The sequence below is a fragment of the Chionomys nivalis genome, chromosome 3 (genome assembly GCF_950005125.1).
Source record: "Chionomys nivalis chromosome 3, mChiNiv1.1, whole genome shotgun sequence".
Taxonomy (NCBI): Eukaryota; Metazoa; Chordata; class Mammalia; order Rodentia; family Cricetidae; genus Chionomys; species Chionomys nivalis.
In genome coordinates, this window is record NC_080088.1 from 46,892,185 (window position 1) to 46,913,662 (window position 21,478).

The 21,478-nt window shown below is 47.9% G+C and overlaps 1 protein-coding gene across 5 annotated transcripts in view; it reads right to left on the reverse strand.

The window, feature by feature from the left end:
- Window positions 1-21,478, reverse strand: part of Boc (BOC cell adhesion associated, oncogene regulated) — a 78,428-nt gene that overhangs the window by 15,966 nt on the left and 40,984 nt on the right. For all 5 annotated transcript variants that reach the window (XM_057765257.1, XM_057765260.1, XM_057765258.1 and 2 more), the window contains 4 exons: window positions 20,985-21,263; window positions 3,644-3,790; window positions 1,638-1,781; window positions 236-529 (listed from right to left, as the gene is read on the reverse strand). In XM_057765257.1, the coding sequence (XP_057621240.1) occupies window positions 236-529; window positions 1,638-1,781; window positions 3,644-3,790; window positions 20,985-21,263 (864 nt within the window). The remainder of the gene's footprint in view (window positions 1-235; window positions 530-1,637; window positions 1,782-3,643; window positions 3,791-20,984; window positions 21,264-21,478) is intronic.

Sequence of the window (21,478 nt, forward strand, 5' to 3'; positions counted from 1 at the left end):
GGACTCTTCCTATGAGAGGTGTGTGTGAGTGTGTGTGTTGTGTGTGTGTTGTGTGTGTGTGGTAATGTGTCTAGGTGACTAAAGAGCACACCAGGACCCAGGGCCCTAGCCCTGAGATCTAAGACTCTTTCTTTCTTATGTGCTTCCCCACTATGGCCTTTCACAACATAACCCTGGAACCACCATCAATGTCAGAGGGGAAGATTAAAGAGGAAGAATCCATGGGGATGCTCACCAAAGACCTGGACATTGTAGAGGATGACAGCTTCGCCGGGTTCCCCAACCCCGTTGTTAGCCATACAGCGATAGGTGCCTGAGTCCTCTTCGCTGGTAGTGTCAATAAGCAAGTTGCTCAGCAGGAAGCGAGTCTTGTTGTAGCCGGCGACACTGGACCCATCCTTGGCCCACGTGACTTGAGGTGGCGGGATCCCACTGGCCACACATTCCAGTATGAGACTCTGGCCTTTGGTGACAATGACAGTCTGGGTTTCCAGCGGGTAAATGATGCGGGCAGCCTCAGCGGTGGACCCTGGAGAGGGAAGAAGGAAATGGTCACACACACGAACTTCCCCCATCCTGTCTCTGATGACCCAGCCCTAGAAGGGTTCCGGAGATTATGAGCTTGAGATCAAACAACCCCTCTGAGGCTCACAACATAGCTAAAGCAATGCCACTTGCCAGGGGCAAGGTTTTTCTCCGACAGAGAATATAACTTAAGCTCTTAACTAGAGGCGCTTACAGAGAAACAAGCGTGCAAAGAGGAAAACTGTCTGAACGCCACAGGCAGTATTTCCTGCTGGGCTTCAGGCAGTGCACCCCGAGTCTGACGATGAAGTGAGAGACAGAGGCCTGCTAGGCCCCGCCTAGTCTTCAGCGTCCAAGCTGCTGTGTCCCTGACAGGATGAGCAACCCACTCAGCAGAGCAGGAGCCACGGTTTAAAGTCATACTTTTTTTACACTGCAAGGTCCCCAAACACAGAACGGCTGGATAGAGAGAGCAGCCATCTTTCTCCATGTTGGGGAGAAGGTGCACAGAATGGCTGAGAGGCAGTTGCTTCCCAGTGTGCTGCTGTGCTGGGGGGTGCTCCCTACAGAGCCCGCCCCATGACTCATGCTATGAGCCAGCCAGGCCAGCCTGTGGCAGCTCTGGGTTTTGAAAACCCAGGAAAACACAGTTTTGAAGACTCTTTGTCTCCACAGGAAGAGGATAAGAAAGTTTTAGCTTTGTTAACTATGGGAGAAAATCCCCTCTGGTGTAGGGAAACCTTAAGAGGATGCCCAGAAGTGAGAATGTTCACACGTAAAAGGAGGAGCCTGTGGGTCTCCTTAGATTTTCACCTGGGCACACTTTAGGAGCAGAAGGCAGGCCCAGAGGCCATCCACAAGGGTGTCGCTTGCATGAAGACACTGTGCTCTTCCTTCCTACCCAGCAAACCCACCTCTCTGGCAAAGTAACACAGCACGGGAGTTTCTCCCTGCACCAATGAGCTACACTGGTGAGCAAGGCTGGGTTGCTACATCTAGGCTCACCGACCCTGAACTTGGTTTGTGGTATCCCCAGATCCCCCTGTCTCCTTTCAGCTTCGGTGGCCCTTATCCACAATACCCCACTGTCGACAAGAGAGGCTGGTCCTTACGGCGCACGCGCAGCCTGTCGCTGGAGCCGGAGGTTTTCACTTCCTGCGTCACTGGGTTGTAAGCGGCACACTTGTACATGCCCTCATCCTCCTGGCTGGCGTTGACGATTTGGAGATTCCCTGACGGCATGATCAGGTAGTTGTCTGTGGAGAGGTTAAGGGAGAAGGAAGATGAGGTGGGTTTGGGCACAGAATCTTACAGTCTGAAAGTCCCCTCGAGTTAAGGGGCCCCAGAGAGAATAAAGCAAAGCCTGAAATGCTGTTCTCCACATAAAACTTGGTACCGTGTCGGCAGGGTGCCAGCATACGGAGCTAACTAGACTACAGGTCCGTGAACTGCTTGGATGAATGCCCTTGAGTTAGCACTTGGCTGTGAGGTTCATCTTACACTCTCAAGGGAGCTGGGGGAGGGTAGAAAGGATGCAGGGCTCAGCATCAACCTGGGCTTCCGCTCAGAATCTACTGACACAGCGTGATCTTGAGGAGTTCATCCACACGTAGGTCACTTAGAAAGAGGCCGAATGTAATGTGGCAGTGGTGGGGCGTGTCTTTAATCCCAGCACCCTGGGAAGCAGAAGCAGGCTGATCTCTGAGTTCAAGGCAGCCAGGGATACACAGAGAAACCCTGTCTTGAAGGACGGGGGAAAAAAAGCAGAAACTATGCTGCTAAAATCCTATTAAGATTGAGGCTCATGCCACACAAATGGGGAAAAGATGAGTTTGTGGAATTGATTTTAGCACTTCTTGCCCATCTGTGTCACTGCCACCACTCTAGGCCACCTCACTATGCATTTCTTCTGCTGGAGAGGAATTCCAATCCAGAGCCAATGTCCTCTCTATGCTAGTGATCCTGGGCTTCACTGGCCTGACAGGCTTTGAGTGCTGTGGGTGGGGCCTGAAGCAAGTGTTCAGGTTTGTTAGGCAGGAGGCAGACTCACAACTTCTGGACAGCCCAGCGACGGGGTGGCCCTCAGTTTCCTGGCAGGCAGAGCTCTCTGCCAGGCTTCCTGGCCATCAGTCAGCTCTGAGCTCCATCCTGGTGGCCCTTCCTGGGAGCCATGGTGTCACCAAGCTTGGTGCCTGCCTGCTGTTGGGCCACCCAGGTGTGAGCTGCTTAGGCAAATGCCAGATGGAATGAATCTTGCCCAGGACTGCTGCCAAGCCTCTGCCGAGGAACAGGGATTTGAACTCCCATCGTCTCTTCTCTCCTCACCGTTATTTCTGAGTGGTTGGATCAGGGTGCTTACATTTCAAAAGAAGTGATCTTTCTTTTCTGAGTTTCAATTTTCCTCCTAAGATACCTATCATAAGCATATGTTCCTTTCATAAGCAAAGAAATTCTATAATATGAAAGGTACGCATTTTGAGCTACAAGGTCAGGGCAAGTTAGGTCAACTTGGCCTTACATGTAAGTTTGTTGTGGAGGAGGTTGACTTAATTTTAGTGGATATACTCTTCCCTGTTGGCTGTGGACCAAACTGTGGCCTCCCCTAGATTAGCCATTCTGTCCACTGTGGTCTGAGCAGAAAGCTGTGAGAGCTGAGATTATCCCTGTGCCCAGGAAATTGGGGCAGCTGTGAGGGCCCACCAAAGACCACGTGGGGGAAGATTCCCCCCAGGAGGGAACGCTGAAGATCTGAGGACTCTGAGCTTGTCAGGCAGCTTTTCTCTCCATGCCTGGTGCCAGGGGCTTGAGCAGACAGCATCTGGAACCAGCCATGTGCTGAGTGCCTGATCAAATAGCAACAGCTTGCCAGCGCTTTCCAGGGCCCCACAAGATGAGTTAAAGTCTGCAAGACAGGACAGAGAAACTCCATCATGGAAACTGTCCCCATGGCATCTTTTAGAGCCAAATATTAGAGCAGAGGACATCTGGCTAGCCTGAGGTTGGGGCTGTCAACATGATCATGGGGACTCAGGGAGGAAGCAACAGCAATGAATCAAATGAAAGCAATCGGAAGTCAGGGATCCTGGGCTTGGTCTTGCAGTTCTTGCCCGTTCCTTACCTCTAGAGGCTTCCAGCCACTCCTGTTTGACGCTGTACCGGACCTGGGCTTTTGGGTGGCTCTCTGGCAGGTGGCAGGCAATGACAGCTGTGTTCCCCTCGTCCACTTCAATCACATGCTGCACATCTAACTTAAAGTCCTGGAGATCTGTGGAGAGGAAGGGAGGTTCCAGGTAGACGTGGGCAGAGAATGTCAGCATGGCATCCTGGGATGGGTTGTCGCTGTAAGTCACAACACGCTCTCCAGGATCTACTCTGGGCCCTACGAGAATGATGAGACGTTTCTTGGCTTCTAGTGGTATACAGAGGTTCATAAGCATAGAATGCAGAGTCTCATCACTGTATGGAGTGAAACGTGGGGTTCTATAAACGTAAGTTTGGGGAGGCACGGAGAATCTGGCTAGAAGGTGACCAGAACAGTTTCTTCTCCAATACTGAACCCTAAGAGTGAGCTGGTCCTACTTAGCTGTCCTGGATATGGGTCATGGTCAGGTTACCAATGTCCACGTACAGCTGTAAGAAGGCTCCGAGAATGGAGACGGAAGAGAACAAGGAACAGAAATGTTGATCTTTTCCTCCAGTTCCATCAAGAACAGCCTCCCAGTTCTCACCCATTCACACTGAAAAGTGACTCCGTCACCAACCATGGTCACAGCCAAGATGCTGCTGCCCAAGACCCACAGTCTCTAATGACTAATACGCTCTGATAGGGGATATGTGGGACTCGGTGGATGTCCTGATGATACTCCCAGGTGACGAGGGGTCTCCCTGGATACCAGGACACCCCAGGCGGCACCCCTATGTGGAATCTGAGAGGAACTGAGGGTCCTGACACAAGGTTTCAGCATCCTCTGGTGTCCATAGCTGTTTCTACTGTGTAAGCTTTGTGTGAGGGCTGGGAAAGAATGGAGACCCATCTGGAGCAAGAGCAGCCTGTTTCTCAAACAATTCATGTGTCTAAGAAACAAATCTCTTTGCATGGGCCAAATCACCGATGCTGTTGAAAAGCTGGCCATTTCTACCATACAGCCACATTCGGAACATTCTGGGTTTTCAGGATTGTAGCCGGATCTATCTTAAGAGAAGGAGTAAAGCTGATAGAACACGAAGAAAGGGCTAAAATATTTTACCCAGACCCTCTTTTCAGTGTGGTAACAAGGAAGCCATTGAAGGCCATTTTCAGAGTGCAGACCATCCCAAATTCTGCTCATTTCTCTCAGCCTTGAATGTCCTAAACTTTCACTGCAAGACTCGACCTCCTTGCAGTGTTGTTTCCAATGGGCCACTCAGAAAGGCAAGCAGGGTAGGAAGAAATAACACGGAAAACAACTGCTGCAAATAAACTATAGTCACCACAGGTGGACCTGGTGATCAAGAGTCTGGCAAGGTCAAGGAGGCTGCCACTTAATAGAACTTTCTAGTCAGTTGTCAGTCAGGCCACAGTAGGGAAGAAAGACCTCTGTTTTTTCTTTGTAAGTATTTTGTTGTTTTTGTTTGTTTTGCTGTTGTTTATGAAAAGATCATTGTCCATTTCTTTTCAGTGTTAAAGCATTCACTCTCTAAGGACAGCAGTCATAACTTGATCATATATGTCCTCTGAGCCCAACTTGGGTCTTGGTCATATTACAGTCGATAGTCATGGGAACCAAGCTTCACAAGTTAGATGACCATTTACAAGATTGATGAACCCAAATTGTCTCACGAAGCTTGGTTAACATCATGAGCTGAAGGACAAAGTCCTAACACAAATGTTTCCTGAGCATTTTCAGTGTGGTTAAGGGCAGCTATTTTAGAAAAAGAATGTCTGGTACCCAGGAGGTCAGAAGAAGGTATCCAGTCCCCTTGAATCGGAGTTACAGACAGTTGTGAGTTGCTATACAGGGGCTGAGAATTGAACCCGGGTCCTCTGGAAGAGCAAGCAGCGCTCTTAACTGTTGAGCCATCTTAAACCCTTAACCCCATCTGAACAAAGGAGCCTACATTTTCATTTTGCACCAGGGCCTGCATATTGTGTATCCCTGACCTGGCTGAGCCTCTTGGCTAGGATGAAGAATGAGTTTCCATCTGAACTCTGGTAATGCCACTCCTTTAAAAGCATTTCACTGAAAATACGCAAAGGCCTTGATCCTCCTTCAGGGTAGAGAGTCTTGTACCTGCCAAGTCAGGAAGCTCCCCACCAAGTGAGCTATGAGCAACTGCACTTCGGGGGCATCTGGAAAATTCCCTAGGCACTAAGAAACACTCTCCTCCACGGTCTAATAAGTCTAAAGCTACCCCACCAAGTGTTGTATTTCCCCACCCTTCTTTACATCATCCCAGGGAAAATTGCCTGGAGCAAGAATATACTTAAGCCTTGCAGATCATTTTGCAAGCAAGATGTGAGCAACTGAAAGGAGTTTGGCACCAGGAAGCCATCTCCATCATAATGGCCTCAGGCTCCTGCCTGCTAAAATGGAAGGCTCATCCAGGCACCCACCTCAGCAACCCAATGCGAGAGCACTGGGGCCTCCTTAAGCCCCTCTTGGCTCTCACTGCACCCTCTGACAGCTGCTAGAGCGGAAACAGAAGGCTGCGCATTCGGCGTGGCATGAAGCTGGGCACCGGTCAGCCAGGAAGCCCAACTCTCCCTTTGTTCCGATGCCAACATGTGCACAACAGCCCGTGTGGGCAGGGCCGTGGACACCCCATCTGGGTACCCCACTGCTCACAAGGGCTGACTGGCAGGCAAGGCCTCTTGGCTTCCAAACAAATAATCAGCGCTTTGGTCTTTGCTGCTGCCCCCTCCGTGTGCCTCCTAAGCCTAAGTCTCAGCTGCCACTTCCATCACTCCCAGTTTGGCCGCGGCAGTAAAATTCGAGTTTCAGTCAGGGACCAAAGGCAGGGTAATGAAGTGGTGAATGATGTAGAAATCAGGGCCCCTAGTCCTTGTGTTCTGGGCAGGAAGGAGACCAGAGATGGAGGACACTCGTGATCAGTAACTCACTAGTCCGCTATCAGTAGGCAGATGCAGAGGCATCCCGTTGGCTTCATGTGAAGGGGAAAGAAACTGCTCCCAGGCCAAGGCTCTGCAAAGCAGCTTCCTGGCCCTCAACAATGCCACACTGGGAATAAGGGGCAGGCCCTTCAGTTACAGGTGGGGTTAACAGGCCTCTGTTGGCGGAAGGGTGGGTCAAGTTTCACGGGAAATGACTTGAGAGGACACCTGTCCTTGCCTGTTGCCTGTGTGCTTAAGACATGCATGGCAGAAATGTTTTCTCCGCTCTGATCTTTTACCTTCCCTCACACCCCCCTTCTGCAGCCTCTCTCTGTACATTCTTCCAGCTGCTTCCTTAAACGGTCCAGCAGACCTACTCATGTCTCAGCTCTCCACCAGGCAAAAGCCCTGGTCTCTAGGGCCAGCTCTGAGGTTACTAACATGCCTTACTGTCTCAGTACATTGTCCTTTCTGAGAAAGCTCATAGGATCTCAGTCTCTATACAGAGTCCTGCCTGGTTCCTTCCCCTGAAAGGCACAGATTCCAAAGGGAAGCTGCGTATTCCCACGAGTGGGTTCTGCGAGACGCCTAGACGCACTGTCTACAGGGATTTCTTCAAAGGCACGCTGTAGGTGTGTTCTACGTGTCCTTCTTCCACTTAAAGGGAACATCAGGTCCAAATTCCCTTGGCCATGGGAGAAACAGGAAAGCATTGGAAGGTATGTGCACATACTTCCTCACTGATGAGGTGCACACGAGAAAGCACAAACGGGCACATCTTATCTTGAGTCCATTTGCACGTTTACTCCTCTCTAATCTCCATCACTCTGCCCGTAATAAGAGCTCTTAATAATAAGTATGACAAACCAGGCAGTGTTGGCGCACACCTTTGATCCCAGAACTTGGGAGGCAGAGGCAGGGGGATCTCTGTGAGTTCGAGGCCAGTCTGGTCTACAGAGCTAGTTCCAGGACAGCCAGGGCTACACAGAGAAACCCTGTCTTGAGAAATCAAAATAGTAATACTAATACTAATACAAATAATTAGAACTATGAGTTAAATTACAACACTGGAGGAATGTGCCTACATATGTTTAATACAAACTGTCAAATCTTAACCGAAGGTTTACCTCCTCATTTTCAGAAAGTTCACAGAGTGCCTGGGTCTCAGTTCTAGTATAGTATAATATGTTCTTAGTAAAACCCGAACCCTAACTTTCCAAGAGTTTCTTCACTCAGCCTTCTCCCTGAACACCCTCCTCCCTGGTGGCAAATCAAAGCCTTTCTGTTCAGGCAGAAAAGATGGCACCTTTGCTGGATGCTGCAGGAGTCACCCACACCCCCATCTTTGTACACTAGGCTGAGGACTCAAACAGTGTGGCGTACTGGCCATGCAGGCCTTTATCACACATGATCCTGTCTGAGCCGACTCCATGTTCTCAGAGATCAGAGGACAAGCCCGCACTTATCTGCTGAGTCTGGACGAGATCCATCAGATCATGGGCACCGCATGGGGCTCACTTGGCAAAGCTGCTGGAATGCTTAGCAGCCTTGGAGCCATGAGCAAGTTTCTGGGCTCACTGTTAATTCTATTCCCCAAGGCCTCCAAGCCTCAGCTTGTCCTTGTGGCAACTCATTGTGTCTACGACTGAGGTTACAAAGCTTGGGAAGACCCTGTGCCAGGGGAGCCACTTCTCAGTGACAGACTGACCCCGTGGTCTTTCACTTTGGACAAGGAAGTAAAGATTCCGAGTGCTTTCTCAGGCTGAATCTCTGGTTTACAACAGAGGAGAACTTGGGTGTGGCAGCGAAGAAGGCAGAGGATTTGATGGCATTGCCTCAGTAAGTGGCCTCTGGCAGCATGGAGCTTGACTGAGCTCTAAACTGCTCTATCGATGGTCACACAATCACACACCACATTCGATCCTTCGGTCACCTGAGATACCATAGTTTAGATTCACCCACGAACTAGCCTTGAAATAAAGTATTTTGCAAGTGGAAAACCACAAAAGCCATGTGCTAAGGATAGGGGACCAAGTAAAGCTGCAGTTGATGGTGCCCGTGAGGTCAGGGAGCCTGGCACCTGGAGAGTGACTGGGGTTTACCGTGACTTGGGCAGGCTTCTCAAAAGCTGAGTACTTGAGGAAATGGCTAAACGCTTACAAGTGGGTAGCCAGGGCACACAGACCACCAAAGCCAAACAACTGTAACTCACAAGGCTGGCCCAAACCAGTGTTTTCTATAGCAGGCGTTTAGTACAGTGGTATCCCTTCGAGCATCATGGATGCCACCACTTAGACATCCTGCTACTTAGGATGCAAAGGAAATAAGATTAGGTCCTGGACAGTGGGGGCTTCTAACAGATGAGATAGGTAAGGTCAACATAAGAGTAGTGGCCCAGCGTGGTCCTCCCCTCTTCTACCAACAGCTTAAGTCAGGCTGCCACAAGCTGCACACAATTTAGGGAGGAAGTTGGATACGCAAGCTTCGTGCCTCACTTGGCAGACCAGGATGGTGGATAAATATGTTTGCTCTCTTTGGGATTTTTTTTTCGCCTGCCAATCCAATTGTACAAATAATTTTGGCTCCAAACAAAACTCTTTCCCGACAGCCATGGAAACATGACATGAAATTTCTCAAACGCAGTTTCTGATGAAAGCAAGGCAGTTATGCTGTCTTTTATTTAAATAGAAAACAGTTTCTATGGGTGGGTGGGGGACGTTTTGCATCTGCCAAACAGATTAGCTGTCAAATCTTGGTTTTGTTTTCCCCCAGCTAAGGTGTAACTCCCCACATGTGGAAGGTGGAAGGGTAAAGAATGGAGGGGAGATGAAAGAGACTGGGGGGGGGTGTCTGAAGGCAGAAAAAAAAATCATAATCAGAAAAAAAATCATAGTCAAGACAAGAGGAGAAGAGAGAAGGCAGGAAGAAAGAGGCAAGCGTGTGAGAGGAAGGGAAGAAAGAAAAAGACTCTATTTTGCAATGTTATTAAATGATTTGCAATAAAACTGGCTCAAGGCTTTAGGAATTTTTTTTTTTTGGCTTGAACCAATTAAAAATATTTTTAAAAGACAGAAGAGAACATGAAATGTGATTAATCCTCAAAGACAAGTCAAAGATGGAGCCATGTCTCCACCAAGTCTGGCAGCCATATGCACCGTGAGATGTCAGCAGCCATCCTCATTCATCTGGTTTCAGCGCTGCTGGGAGGTGGGGCGGGCACACAAAGCTCCACTTTCTTTTGGACCCGATGAAATAGTTTGGGAAAAATACATTGAAGAAAGAGAGAGGAAAAAAAAAAGATTTACTTGCCAACAACCCACATCACACATACTTCTCTGATCATCCAAATATAAATATAAATATAAACTCAGCAATGGGAAAATTCATGTGAGTCCTGGTGGTCTGCAGAGGCAGAACGGGATCCCAGCAGAGCCTCCGTCAGGGCCAGCTCAGGGGGAGGGGAGGGTGAAAACAGGGGAATGGAGCCCCTCAGCATGGCCCTTGTAACCAGAGTTCCGGGCTGGAGAGACAAGGACCCCTGCCCTGGGGACAGACAGATGTCTCCTGTGGCCCTCCTTTCTTACCATGCGCTTGTGGGGGTTGTGGCTCTCACCAGCACTGGCTTTCCCTTGAAGGGTGCAGTGGACATCTCCAAGTCTTCTAACAGATTTATTTACTCCGTCTGTGTGTGCATGTCCACAGGGACAGCTCTCAGGAGCCAGCTGTCTTCTGCCAAATTGTAGGATCTGGGGCTTGAACTCGAGTGCGGGGCCTGCCTGCGAGTGAGGCTACCCACCGAGCCATCTTGCCAGCCCTCCATTTCACTTAATACAAAAGTGTAAAAACACTTTTGGCTTCTAAAATTTTTTTTTCTCTTAAAGCTCTTCTGTATTATCAACCTGTTTTTTTTTTATATTTTTTTAATTTATTTATTTTTTAATTTATTTATTTTTATTAATTAATTTATTTATTAAAGATTTCTGTCTCTTCCCTGCCACCGCCTCCCATATCCCTCCCCGTCCCCCAATCAACTCCCCCTCTCTCATCAGCCCTAGAGGCAGTCAGGGTTCCCTGCCCTGTGGGGAGTCCAAGGACCTCCCACCTCCTTCCAGGTCTATTAAGGTGAGCATCCAAACAGCTTAGGCTCCCACAAAGCCAGTATGTGCAGAAGGATCAAAACCCAGTGCCATTGCTCTTGACTTCTCAGCAGTCCTCAATGTCCGCTATGTTCAGTGAGTCCAGTATTATCCCATGCTTTTTCAGACCCAGTCCAGCTGGCCTTGGTGAGTTCCCGAAAGAACATCCCCATTATCTCAGTATGTGGGTGCACCCCTCATAGCCCTGAGTTCCTTGCTCGTGCTCTCTCTCCTTCTGCTCCTGGTTTGGACCTTGGGGTTGTAGTCTGGTGCTCCTATCAACCTGTTTTTACACAAATTCATTCTTCGTTTTTTTCTATTGATGCCACAATCTCCTCATTAAAAAATATTTTAAAAATAGTTTTAGTGTTTTTTTTTTAATTACACAATTAATTTTGTTTAGTCTTCATTAAACTATGCAGAGACTTACTAGAACAAAGACTGTAAGACTTATTTATGATAAGTTTGGAACCAGTAACTTCAATTTCAAAGCAATCTGACCAGCTCTGTGTGTTAGGATTAGCCAGAATTAGCACAAAGGCACAAGAGAGTTAGTTGCCATTGCAGTCTAGGGGAAGCACAGAGGCCACAGGACACTTCGTACAACGACCAGCACGAAGCTGTAGGAAACAATGGCTTAGGGACGAAGTGAAAGCCCTTGGAAGGGAAAGGAATTCCATGAGTAGGTGTTAGCACTTCCTGAATCCAAGGACACTCTTGTCCATGAAACTAAGTCTTGGGGGTTGTCGCCTTCCTAAAGAACCAGGTCACTTGCTTCACTGGGAGCATGTGTTTCTGTGAATTAATACTTGGACTATGTATGATACAGATGTCTAGGTGTCACGTGCCTAAAGCTTCCAGATGTGCAGCAGCCTTGCTCACATTCCTAGTGATTCTTCTTCTTTTTTCTTTTCTTTTAAAATTTGAGACAGGGTCAGTCTCTCACTATGCAGCCATGACTGGCCTGGAATTCAACAAGTAGAGCAAGCTGACTCTGAATTCACAGAGATCCACCAGCCTCCACCTCTGGAGTACTGAGATTAGAGGTGCAGGCCACCATGCCCGGGTTAATTTTAACTATATTTCATGGGTATGTATGTTAGGAGTATCCATTTAGACAAGAAAGAAGAGTTAGAAACCTGGGGTTGCACCACTATCCACCTATTGTGATTTGATGGCTACTGGGAGAGGGAGAGCCGGCTTTCTTTAACTGTGTGACCCTTGGTAGGTTGACCACACTCCAGGGCAGGCCCCACTCCCAAGAGTAGCTGGGAAACACAAGCAGAATTTGAGAAGAAGAAGAAATAATGGAGGAGAGAAGAGGGAAGAGAGGAAGCAAGATGACAACTTGTAACTGGTGGACAGGGAAGTGGGGTGGCGAAGGATCAGAGAGGACCTGGGAGAGTCTAAAAGGAAGATCAAAGTAGAGATCACTAAATGTCCCACATATACCAAAATGGAGTGTGAAGGAACTTGTCAGCTCACTGGGTTGTCTCCTTTCCTCTTACAGGAGCTATCTTGCATTGTCCCACCAAGTGGCTAGTGGTTTCAAACCAAACTGGTCAATCCCTCTCCCAACTTCAGCACAATATACTTATGATGGCCCTCCCTTTTCTCTTGGCTTAGACAACGGACTTACAATTTGGTATGGCCGAGTGCACAAAGAGTTGGGGGTATGAGTCTGTTGTGGGATAATCTTTCTGTACACTGTGAAGATGTGTCTCTGCCAAGGTACCTTCTGATTGGTTTAATAAAGAGTTACACAGCCAATAGCTAGGCAGGAGAGGATAGGTGGGACTTCTGGGGAGAGAGGGGCGGGGTTCACCAGTGAGATGTGGGGTAGGTCGGATATACAGCGTGGAAGAAAGGCAACGGCACGTGACAGAATATAGATTAATATAAATGGGTTCATTTACGTTGTAAGAGTTAGTTGGGATCAAGCCTAAGCTAAGATCAAGCCTTCATACTTAATAAAAAGTCTCCGTGTTATTGTTTGGGAGCTGGGGGTCCAAAGAAAGTCCTATTTACACAAGTCTTTAAAGCTGTTCTTGGTAAAAAGCTCTGTGATTTGAGCTCAGTTTGGTACATAGCGACTGCTGTAAAATTGGACTCCTGACTATCATGGACAAATATCTGCTGCTAAGAGACTCTGTGTAGAGTTTAGAAGACAGGTCTGTCTAGACGCTTGTAACAAATTGCTGGTGCTGTTTGAAGAGTCTACGAGAATATCGGCTAATCCTTATAAAGTCATGCCTAATTTACTTGAAGACAGAAGAAATTAGTTATTATGACTTTGACCTAGAGCTATAGGCACTTTTCTTCTTCTTCTTCTTCTTCTTCTTCTTCTTCTTCTTCTTCTTCTTCTTCTTCTTCTTCTTCTTCTTCTTCTTCTTCTTCTTCTTCTTCTTCTTCTTCTTCTTCTTCTTCTTCTTCTTCTTCTTCTTCTTCTTCTTCTTCTTCTTCTTCTTCTTCTTCTTCTTCTTCTTCTTCTTCTTCTTCCTCTTCCTCTTCTCTTCCTCTTCCTCTTCCTCCTCCTCCTCCTCCTCCTTCTTCCTCTTCCTCTTCTTCTTCTTCTTCTTTTCCTCCTCCTCCTCCTCCTCCTCTCTTCCTCCTCCTCCTCCTCCTCCTCCTCCTCCTCCTCCTCCTCCTCCTCCTCCTCCTTCTTCTTTTTAAACCAACACATTCAGCTCCTTGGCACCTTCTGAATCCAAGGATCTTTAGGTGCTTTTCTTGCTCACCTGGCCAAGTCAAACACATCATTACCACTAAAGGCATGATTTCAAACTAAGCCAGTTCTCCCTTTCCACGCTTTGGCTGCCATGGAGCGGTGCTGGCCTGGCTTCAGCTGCAGACTGCCTTCGCCTCCTGGGGCAGCTCAGGAAGCCACCTGTGTTTTCTTTTCTCCCCCAGATCTTCTTTTCTCTGCCATCCCTTCATCCCAAAGCAAAGGGCGTGCACAGGATTCCGCAAGTCAGCCAAGCTGCTCCACATTTCTTTTTTCAATTTGGAGCAAATGGTTCCCTCCTTGTTTTCTTTGGGAATCATGCACAGTCTGTACTAGACTGGTGTGTGCTTGGGGTTGGGGATGTTACTGCAGGAAAAATCTGTAGGACCCCTTTCTGAATCATACATTCCTCAAAGGTAAAGAGATAAGAAAGAAAGAAAAAGAAAGAAAGAAAGAAAGAAAGAAAGAAAGAAAGAAAGAAAGAAAAAGAAAGAAAGAAAAAGAAAAGCGGTGAGAAAAATAGAGTGGAGAATGGCATGGAACAACAAGACTAGCTTGAGTTAGGTTAAGAATTTGGTCATAAGGATGGGAAATGGGGGGCGGGGACTAAAGATCTGGCTTAGTGGTTAAGAGCATTGGCTGCTCTTTCAGAGGACCCAGGTTCAGTTCCCAGCACCCACACAAACATCTATAATTTTAGTTTGAGGGATCATGCCCTCTTCTGGTCTCCTTAGGCACCAGGCATGCACACGGTATGCAGACATATACGCAGGCCATACACAGAAAAATAAAACTAAAAAATTTGCTAGTGTTCACTATGGGAGAATCTGTGTCATTCCAGAAACCGTTCCTAAGTCTGTCTACCATGTGTTAAAGGCTTGAGGATAGAATGTAAAGATTCAAAACATTAAAGATGAAAGCAGACCCATACACATTCTTCAAGATTCAATTCCCGAGTCTTTCTTGTAATCCCACCCTCCAAATTTAAATATATCATTGCTAGCTTCTCAGCTCTCATTAAAATCTGCTCACATCTCTGTCTGACAACTTGGCTACCACATGGAAGGTCATTTCCTCCATCAGACAGAGATATCCTCAAGAACTGGGACTAGAACTTCCTGTGACTTACTGGAATTCACAAAAGCCCAGTCGTTAAGACACCAGCCTCCAAAACATCCAGAAAGAGAAGCCAGCACTGGGAAAGTCACAGTTTGCTCATTGACTTTGGTTTGACCTTGAAGCCTCTGAGGATAGACTAAGCAGTTGGTAAGCAGTGGATAGTCGAGGAAGAACCTAAACTCAAGACACTAGATAATGAATCAAGGCAATGGAAAGTGTTTTAGGAGGAGCATCATAGTGATGGCTGGGAATGAGAGAAGTTCTTGGGACTGATTGGCTAGCCTTTATACTTTCTTTCCTTTTAGCCTCTCTACCTCTCTGTTCTTAAAAACAAAACAAACAAACATAAAAAAGGTTTAAAGAGGCTAGTAAGTACAGCAGACGTATAAATCAGAATTTAAAGTAAAAATCAAAATGCAATATATTATTTATATATTACAGATAAAATTCCAAAGCTACTCCTGACAGTATGCAGGTACCAAGCCAAGGAGGCTGCAGGAAGCTGGTGCCTTTACCCTCTGGGAGGATGTGATGGCTATTCTTGGTTGTCAACTTGACTGCACCTGGAATTAACTAATACCCAAATGACGGGTCACACCTGTGAGGGACTGCCTCTTAATTAAATCATTTGAAGTGGGAAGACTCACTTCTAATCCAGATCTTTGGAGTTGGAAGACACACCCTTATTCTGGGTTATACCTTCTTCTGGCAGCCTAAATAGGGGACATGAAAGAAGGAAGCTTCTCTCTCTTTGCTTGCTTGCTCCCACTCACCCAGCAAATCCCTTCATTAAAGGCTACTTCTTCAAGATTTTGGTGTATACCTGAAGACCAGCTGAGACATCCAGCCTCATGGATTGAACAACTATTGAATTCTTGGACCTTCTCTTGATAGACAGCTGTTGTTGGGATACCTGGACCACAGCCTGTAAGCCATTTTAACGAATCCCCTTTCTATATATACAGAGATTCATTCTACAAGTTCTGTTCCTCCAGAGAACCCTCAGTAACAGAGTGACTAGAACAATAAAGTCCCCCACGTCCTTGTCTCCAGGGGACAAGCTCCATCCTCTGAAATCCAGGACACTGTGAGGGCTCAATGGAGTTTATGGGCCCATAAAGATTGGGGAATAAGCAAAGCTAGCTATTCTTCGCATTAAGATAAACATCCTACCCAGGCAGTGGTTGTGCACACTTTTAATCCCAGCACTCTGGAGACACAAACAGGTGGATCTCTGAGTCTGACGCCAACCCTGGTCTACAGGGCGAGTTCCGGGACAGCCAAGGCTATATAAGGAAACCCTGTCTCGAAAAAAAAAATGAGAGAGAGAGAGACAGAGAGAGAGAGAGAATCATTGAGACAGCTGCCTAAGTAGATCCTTAGCTTTTCTGTTGGCGTCTGGAGCAATAGTAGATCCTTAGCTTTTCTGTTGGCGTCTGGAGCAATAGGCAGGACTATTCAGTGGTCTTCGGAGACTTCACTCCCACAGGCTCTAGAGAAAGCTACCGATCCCAGTCATCTCAGCTTTGACTTTAGACCTCTTGTTCTCTCGAATACTCAGCTCCACCCCCTTGCCAAACACTAACTGGTAGGTAGTTGTGAAAGGTTCAGTTCCTGACAACACTGCCTTTAAAGAAGCAGTAGAGACAAAGGAGTTCATGTGGAGTAACTAGAGGCAGAGGACAGAGAGGGACCTTCCTGTCTCACATCAGTTCCATGATGGCTTGTGATTACTGGATGTGCTGTGTGCCGAGAAGCTCACAGACGGAACTCAACAGGGGCCGTTAAGAGGCCTGAAGTTACCTATCTGCTGCTGATTCTGAAGCAGAGTGGGAGAGTTGCTGGCTGGGTCACTAGAGTTGTAGTTACCTAATAGACAATGTGTGGGAGGGAGGGAGGGAGGGAGGGAGGGAGGGAGGGAGGGAGGGAAGGAGGGAGGGAGGGAGGAGTCCAAATGGCATATCAAATATCAAGTCAGAGCAGGGGACCTGAAGTCAGGTGTTAGCAAGGTCAGGTTAAACAATAAACAAAATTCTCCACAGGGCACAGTGAGAGTGAACAGTTCCTCCCTGCACAGCATGGCAGGTGGGGAATGTCGGGGAACTTCCTTCAGCCAGTGACCTTTAAAGAGGCTGGACCAGGTTAGGGCTTGACATTTTGGGTACCCAGAGAAAACCTGGCAACCTGACCAGGGCTCGCTCTCTCTGGTTCCTGCGTTACACACCTGAGGTTGGACTTCTCGTTCCTGTCCTGTGAGTTTGCCCCTTATAATAATAAAAAAAAGTAACTGAAATCTTTTGGAGTTAGCATGGGATTCTTTGACTCACATCCTCACGTCCCTTTCCAGTAACAGGGGAAGACATGGGCAAGACTCTTGGGGTGATTCTCAACTTCTAGCTCCATTTTTACCAAAATCCAGAAGCTGGTGCTACCTGGTCAGAGATCCACCACTCGGCACCAACACAGGAGTAACCAGCGGCCTGAGCCAGGACAGTTCTCCAGGAGCCTCCCTACCTCTGAATCTTTAAGCCAGATCCTTGACTCTCCCGTGAAAAACTCCCGGTGGTCTCTAGATGGAAGCCAGGAGGCGGCATGTTGCCAGGTAGGCCAAACACACTTGGCTTTGTGTAAAGGTGAATGCATGGGTTCCAAGCAGGCCTTAAATGCTGAGTGCAATGTGTACGTGTGTGTGCACTGGGACTCCCCTGTCCTGCCGTCGGGTGAACGCAGAGGGTGCAGAGGGTGCTGTTGATAATCCCATCTAGAGAGCAATCTTCTTGTACACCAGCCAATCAGCAGAACAGAGCCCCATTCTGCTCAGGAATGCGCTCTCAGAAACTTAATCTAACTGCTGAGTCTGGGCCAAACCTCCCAGTGGCATTAACCCAAAGATAGCACCCCTTTTCTGGCCCCCAGGAGCCTTCCTGCCAGGCTAGTGATGCCTCCTTCAAGCCTGGGAGGCTGCCTTGCCATTCCCCCAACCACCCACTACCTTCTCTGCGGGATACCTACCCCTCCCCTGAGGTACACCCCATCTCTCCAACTTCTCCTTCTTTCTAGTCAGGCCCAAACATTTCACTTTGGATCCATGTCTGAATGACAAGCCAATGGCTCTTGGCTTTCAAAGGAGACCAGTCCCACTCCAGAACACACCTTTCGATTCCAACCACACAGTCCTTCAAGCACCAAAGAAAGCAGGAGCCAGGATTTGTTTTGGTTTCTTGTTTCAGATCAAGACTATAAATCAAACCTCCTCACATAGGTACACTCAGAATCAAATAGAGAGGTCCAAACCAGACCACCTCTTTTCCAGCTCCCACTTCTCCAAACAATAAGAGGTTCAGGCTGGCTCCTCATGAGTTTGAACAGACAATTATAGAGTGTCTTCAGGTCTACAGACACATGCTGATCATTTGCAGATAGAATCTCTCTCCTAGAGGCTCCTGCGAGGCACAGATGTTGAAAGGCATGTGTAATACTGAACATCAGGGAAAGAGCCCAGCCACAGGAAATACTCTGGTCCATTATAAGAGAATTCTACTGCAGGAGGGATGAGCCAACTAGCTAAGGACACAATGGGATATATTAGAGTGTTGGTTAGCTGATACACCCATGTGCAGAAGCTCATTGGTTGTCCACTAGGAGCCATGCATGGTCTTTGCACTTTATTGAACACATTTTATACTCATTGAAGAAGGAAAGGCAAATTATCATATGGCCAAAGGAAAGTGCTTATCATACAGTGCCAAAGGTGAGAGTTAAGAATAGCATATATAAATGGTCGGAGAGCTGGCTGAGAGGATTGGAGCCCCGCCTGCAGTGCCCGAGGTTCCCGGTTCAAGTCCCAGGTGAGTCTGTACTGTGTGATGTAATGTGTCCGTGTATCTGTGTATCTGTGCTGTGTATGAATGTCTCTGTGCTGTCTGTGTATGAATGTGACATCTGCATGCATAATTAATCGGAAAAAAAGAATAGGATATATATTGTTCAGCCATATTATAGCAACAACATAAAAACATATGGGTGTGGATAAAAACCAGAAGAGTAGATGCCGAAATGACAATCGTGGCTGTGTGAAGATGGCAGACTTAAGGGCTACATTGCTTTTTACGTATTCCAGACTTTCTATAGGGCAATTCTAATTTTAAAATTAGCAAAAGAAGTCAAAAATGTCTGATGCCAAGAAGTATGATTCTGGTCTCAGCCACTCTTATTGTGATGATGAGATGATTCCTAATCATCTCCACTTCTTCCTCTAAGCCTTTTGACATCCTTCAACTCCTCCCCCACCCCCACCAGGCACAGCCAGAGAACAGCCCCAGAGATAGGGCCTAGCTGCACTTTGCCCGATGCTTAGCTTCCTCCCAGAGACCTCACACTCAGACTCCACGGCACTCTTTCTGCCTGGAAGGAGAGTAGGGTTGGGACAGATAGAGCTCAGTGTCAACCTGGCCCCTCAGGGAGGCACTCTTTGTCCATCCCCTGTAGGAAAAGGCAGAACTTCTCAATGTTTCCTCAGAAACAAGGGGTACCAGCAGCAGTGCTGGGATCAGAGGCAGGGGGAGTCTTTCTCCCCTCATCCATGCCTCCCTACTCCTTGACACTCTCCTTCCAGAGCTCACATATCACGAGCCCCAGCGACCTCACTTGACTTCAATAGACCCATATTGCAGAAATTTTCTCCTCTGGACTTAGGATGCTGGACAGCTCACGTCCTATAACCACATTACCCATGAGGCCATTGGTGACGGTGACACAGAAGCTGAAAACAAGCTTGTCAGGGTTAAGGGGACACTATTAAGTTATGAGTTCTAGAAATCTCAAAGTTTATATCCAAATGCCTAAAGTTTCTACAAGTTTCCCTGTTTCCTGCACTTCAAGTGGAAAGGGTCCTGGACGGAAGCAATTCTTTGTTCCCTAGCTATAAGCCACGCGAACAAGAACGAGTCCTGAGGTGGTTCTGCTGGCTTAGGGAAGAGTTTGATTAGCAACTGTTACGAAAGGCTCGTGAATGAAGGACTGAAAGCCAGAGAGCAAATTCCTATGCATGGGACACTGGGCATCTGGCGGCAATCACATATAAAGGCAGTATGTCACACTGTCCCCACCTACCTCATGGACTAACGTAATGAGTTGAGTAGGGTGTCAACTAGAGCTACCTGTCCTGGATGAGGCTCAAGTCACTTGACCCTTACTTTGTTTTATTGGATCTTCAAAATGCATTCTCAAATTATGTCTCAGCTCTCGCAAGCATGAAAGAAGTGTGAGCAGTCCTAAAGACCATGAGGCAAGAAGTACTGAGCCCACCAGAATCCTTTTCTGTGTGTGTGGGGAGTGGGTGGGTGGGAGGCTGGAGGCCACTTAGCCCTTGGCTTCCATATTGACCTGTGGACACAGGTTCTTTTAACGTAATCATCACAGAAACCAGAGATGGGATAACACTAATTCAACAGCACAAGGAGCATGCCTACAGACAATGATTGCAGTCAACCACCCTTATACTGAGAACAGCAAAGTGAGATAGGCAAACCCCGTAACAGAAGGAAAGAGAGAAAGAGAAAAGGAAAGAGTGTGAGCTTTGAGTGCATGGCACCTCTTCCTTATCTCTCTTCTCTTTATGCATTTATTAAGCGGGTTCCTTTGCATTTGCTCAGGAATTTATATTTAGGGTCTGGTCAGGTGGCTCAGTGGGTACATGCACCTACCATCCGTCAGGCTTGATAACCTGTGTTCAATCCTCTAGGGCTGCCATGGCAGAAGGAGAGAACTGATTCCTATAGGTTATCCTCTAGCCCCCACCTACATTCAGTGAGCACACACACAAACACACACACGCGCATGCATGCACACACACACACGCACACACACACGCTTGCACACACACATGCGCATGCACACCTACACACATGCACACACACGCATGCATGCACACACACACACACACACACGCACGCACGCACATGATAATAAGTTTGAAATGATCTGTATCCCAAGCACTAGGAACATGCTGAGGCCAGGTTTGGCGCACACGGGCGTCCTCCATCAAGAGAACCGTGACTGAAACCACTGTGACGAGGGGGTAAGAGGGAAAAGGCTGCCCAGAGAGCAGCTGCCACATCCGCCAGAAACAACTGGCCAAGTGGAGAGGTGGTGTCAATTTTGGGTCCCCAGAACAGTTTACCCCCTGTAGACATTGCACATATCACCCTGCTCAGAGGGGAAACTTCTCCAGGACACCACAGACCCTAAGACGGTTCAGCAGTGACCACTTGACTGAGAAGCTTGCCAGCAGTTGCTATGATTAACGATAGAGCGTAGGACTATGAGAAAAGAAAGAGTGGGTAGAGAAGGTGAGGTCATAGGGTGCAGCATGGCGAAGCAGACTCACTAGCTAGTGTCACCGTGGCTGGCACACTGGCCACGGCTCCTGCGGGAATCCGAGCCACACACTGGTACCGTCCCACAGTATGGTTGTTGAGGGCAGCAATGACGAGGGTCCCACGGGTGACGAGGACACCCAGGGCATCATCCGAGCCGTTGAGCTCCTTCCCGTTGAAACGCCAAGTTATATTCACCCACGGTGGCTCCACCACACAGCCCAGGATCACAGTTCCTCCAAGCTTCTGGACAGTTGACGTGGGCTGGACAGTGACCTGGGGAACCTCACCTGGAAAAAGAGCATCAATGCAGCCATGAGCAGAGTTCCCCAAGAAACTGCTGCCACCACTCCCTTGTGAGGCATCACCTAGGATTCGGCAACCAGACAAGCTCCCAGCTCTTTTTGCCCATTCCCCGTTCTTCCTGATTCCAGAAAGTTCCCTTGCTATGTGACAATGCAGTACAAAGGCAAAAGCTCAGGCTCTAAAGTTGCACAGACTTTGG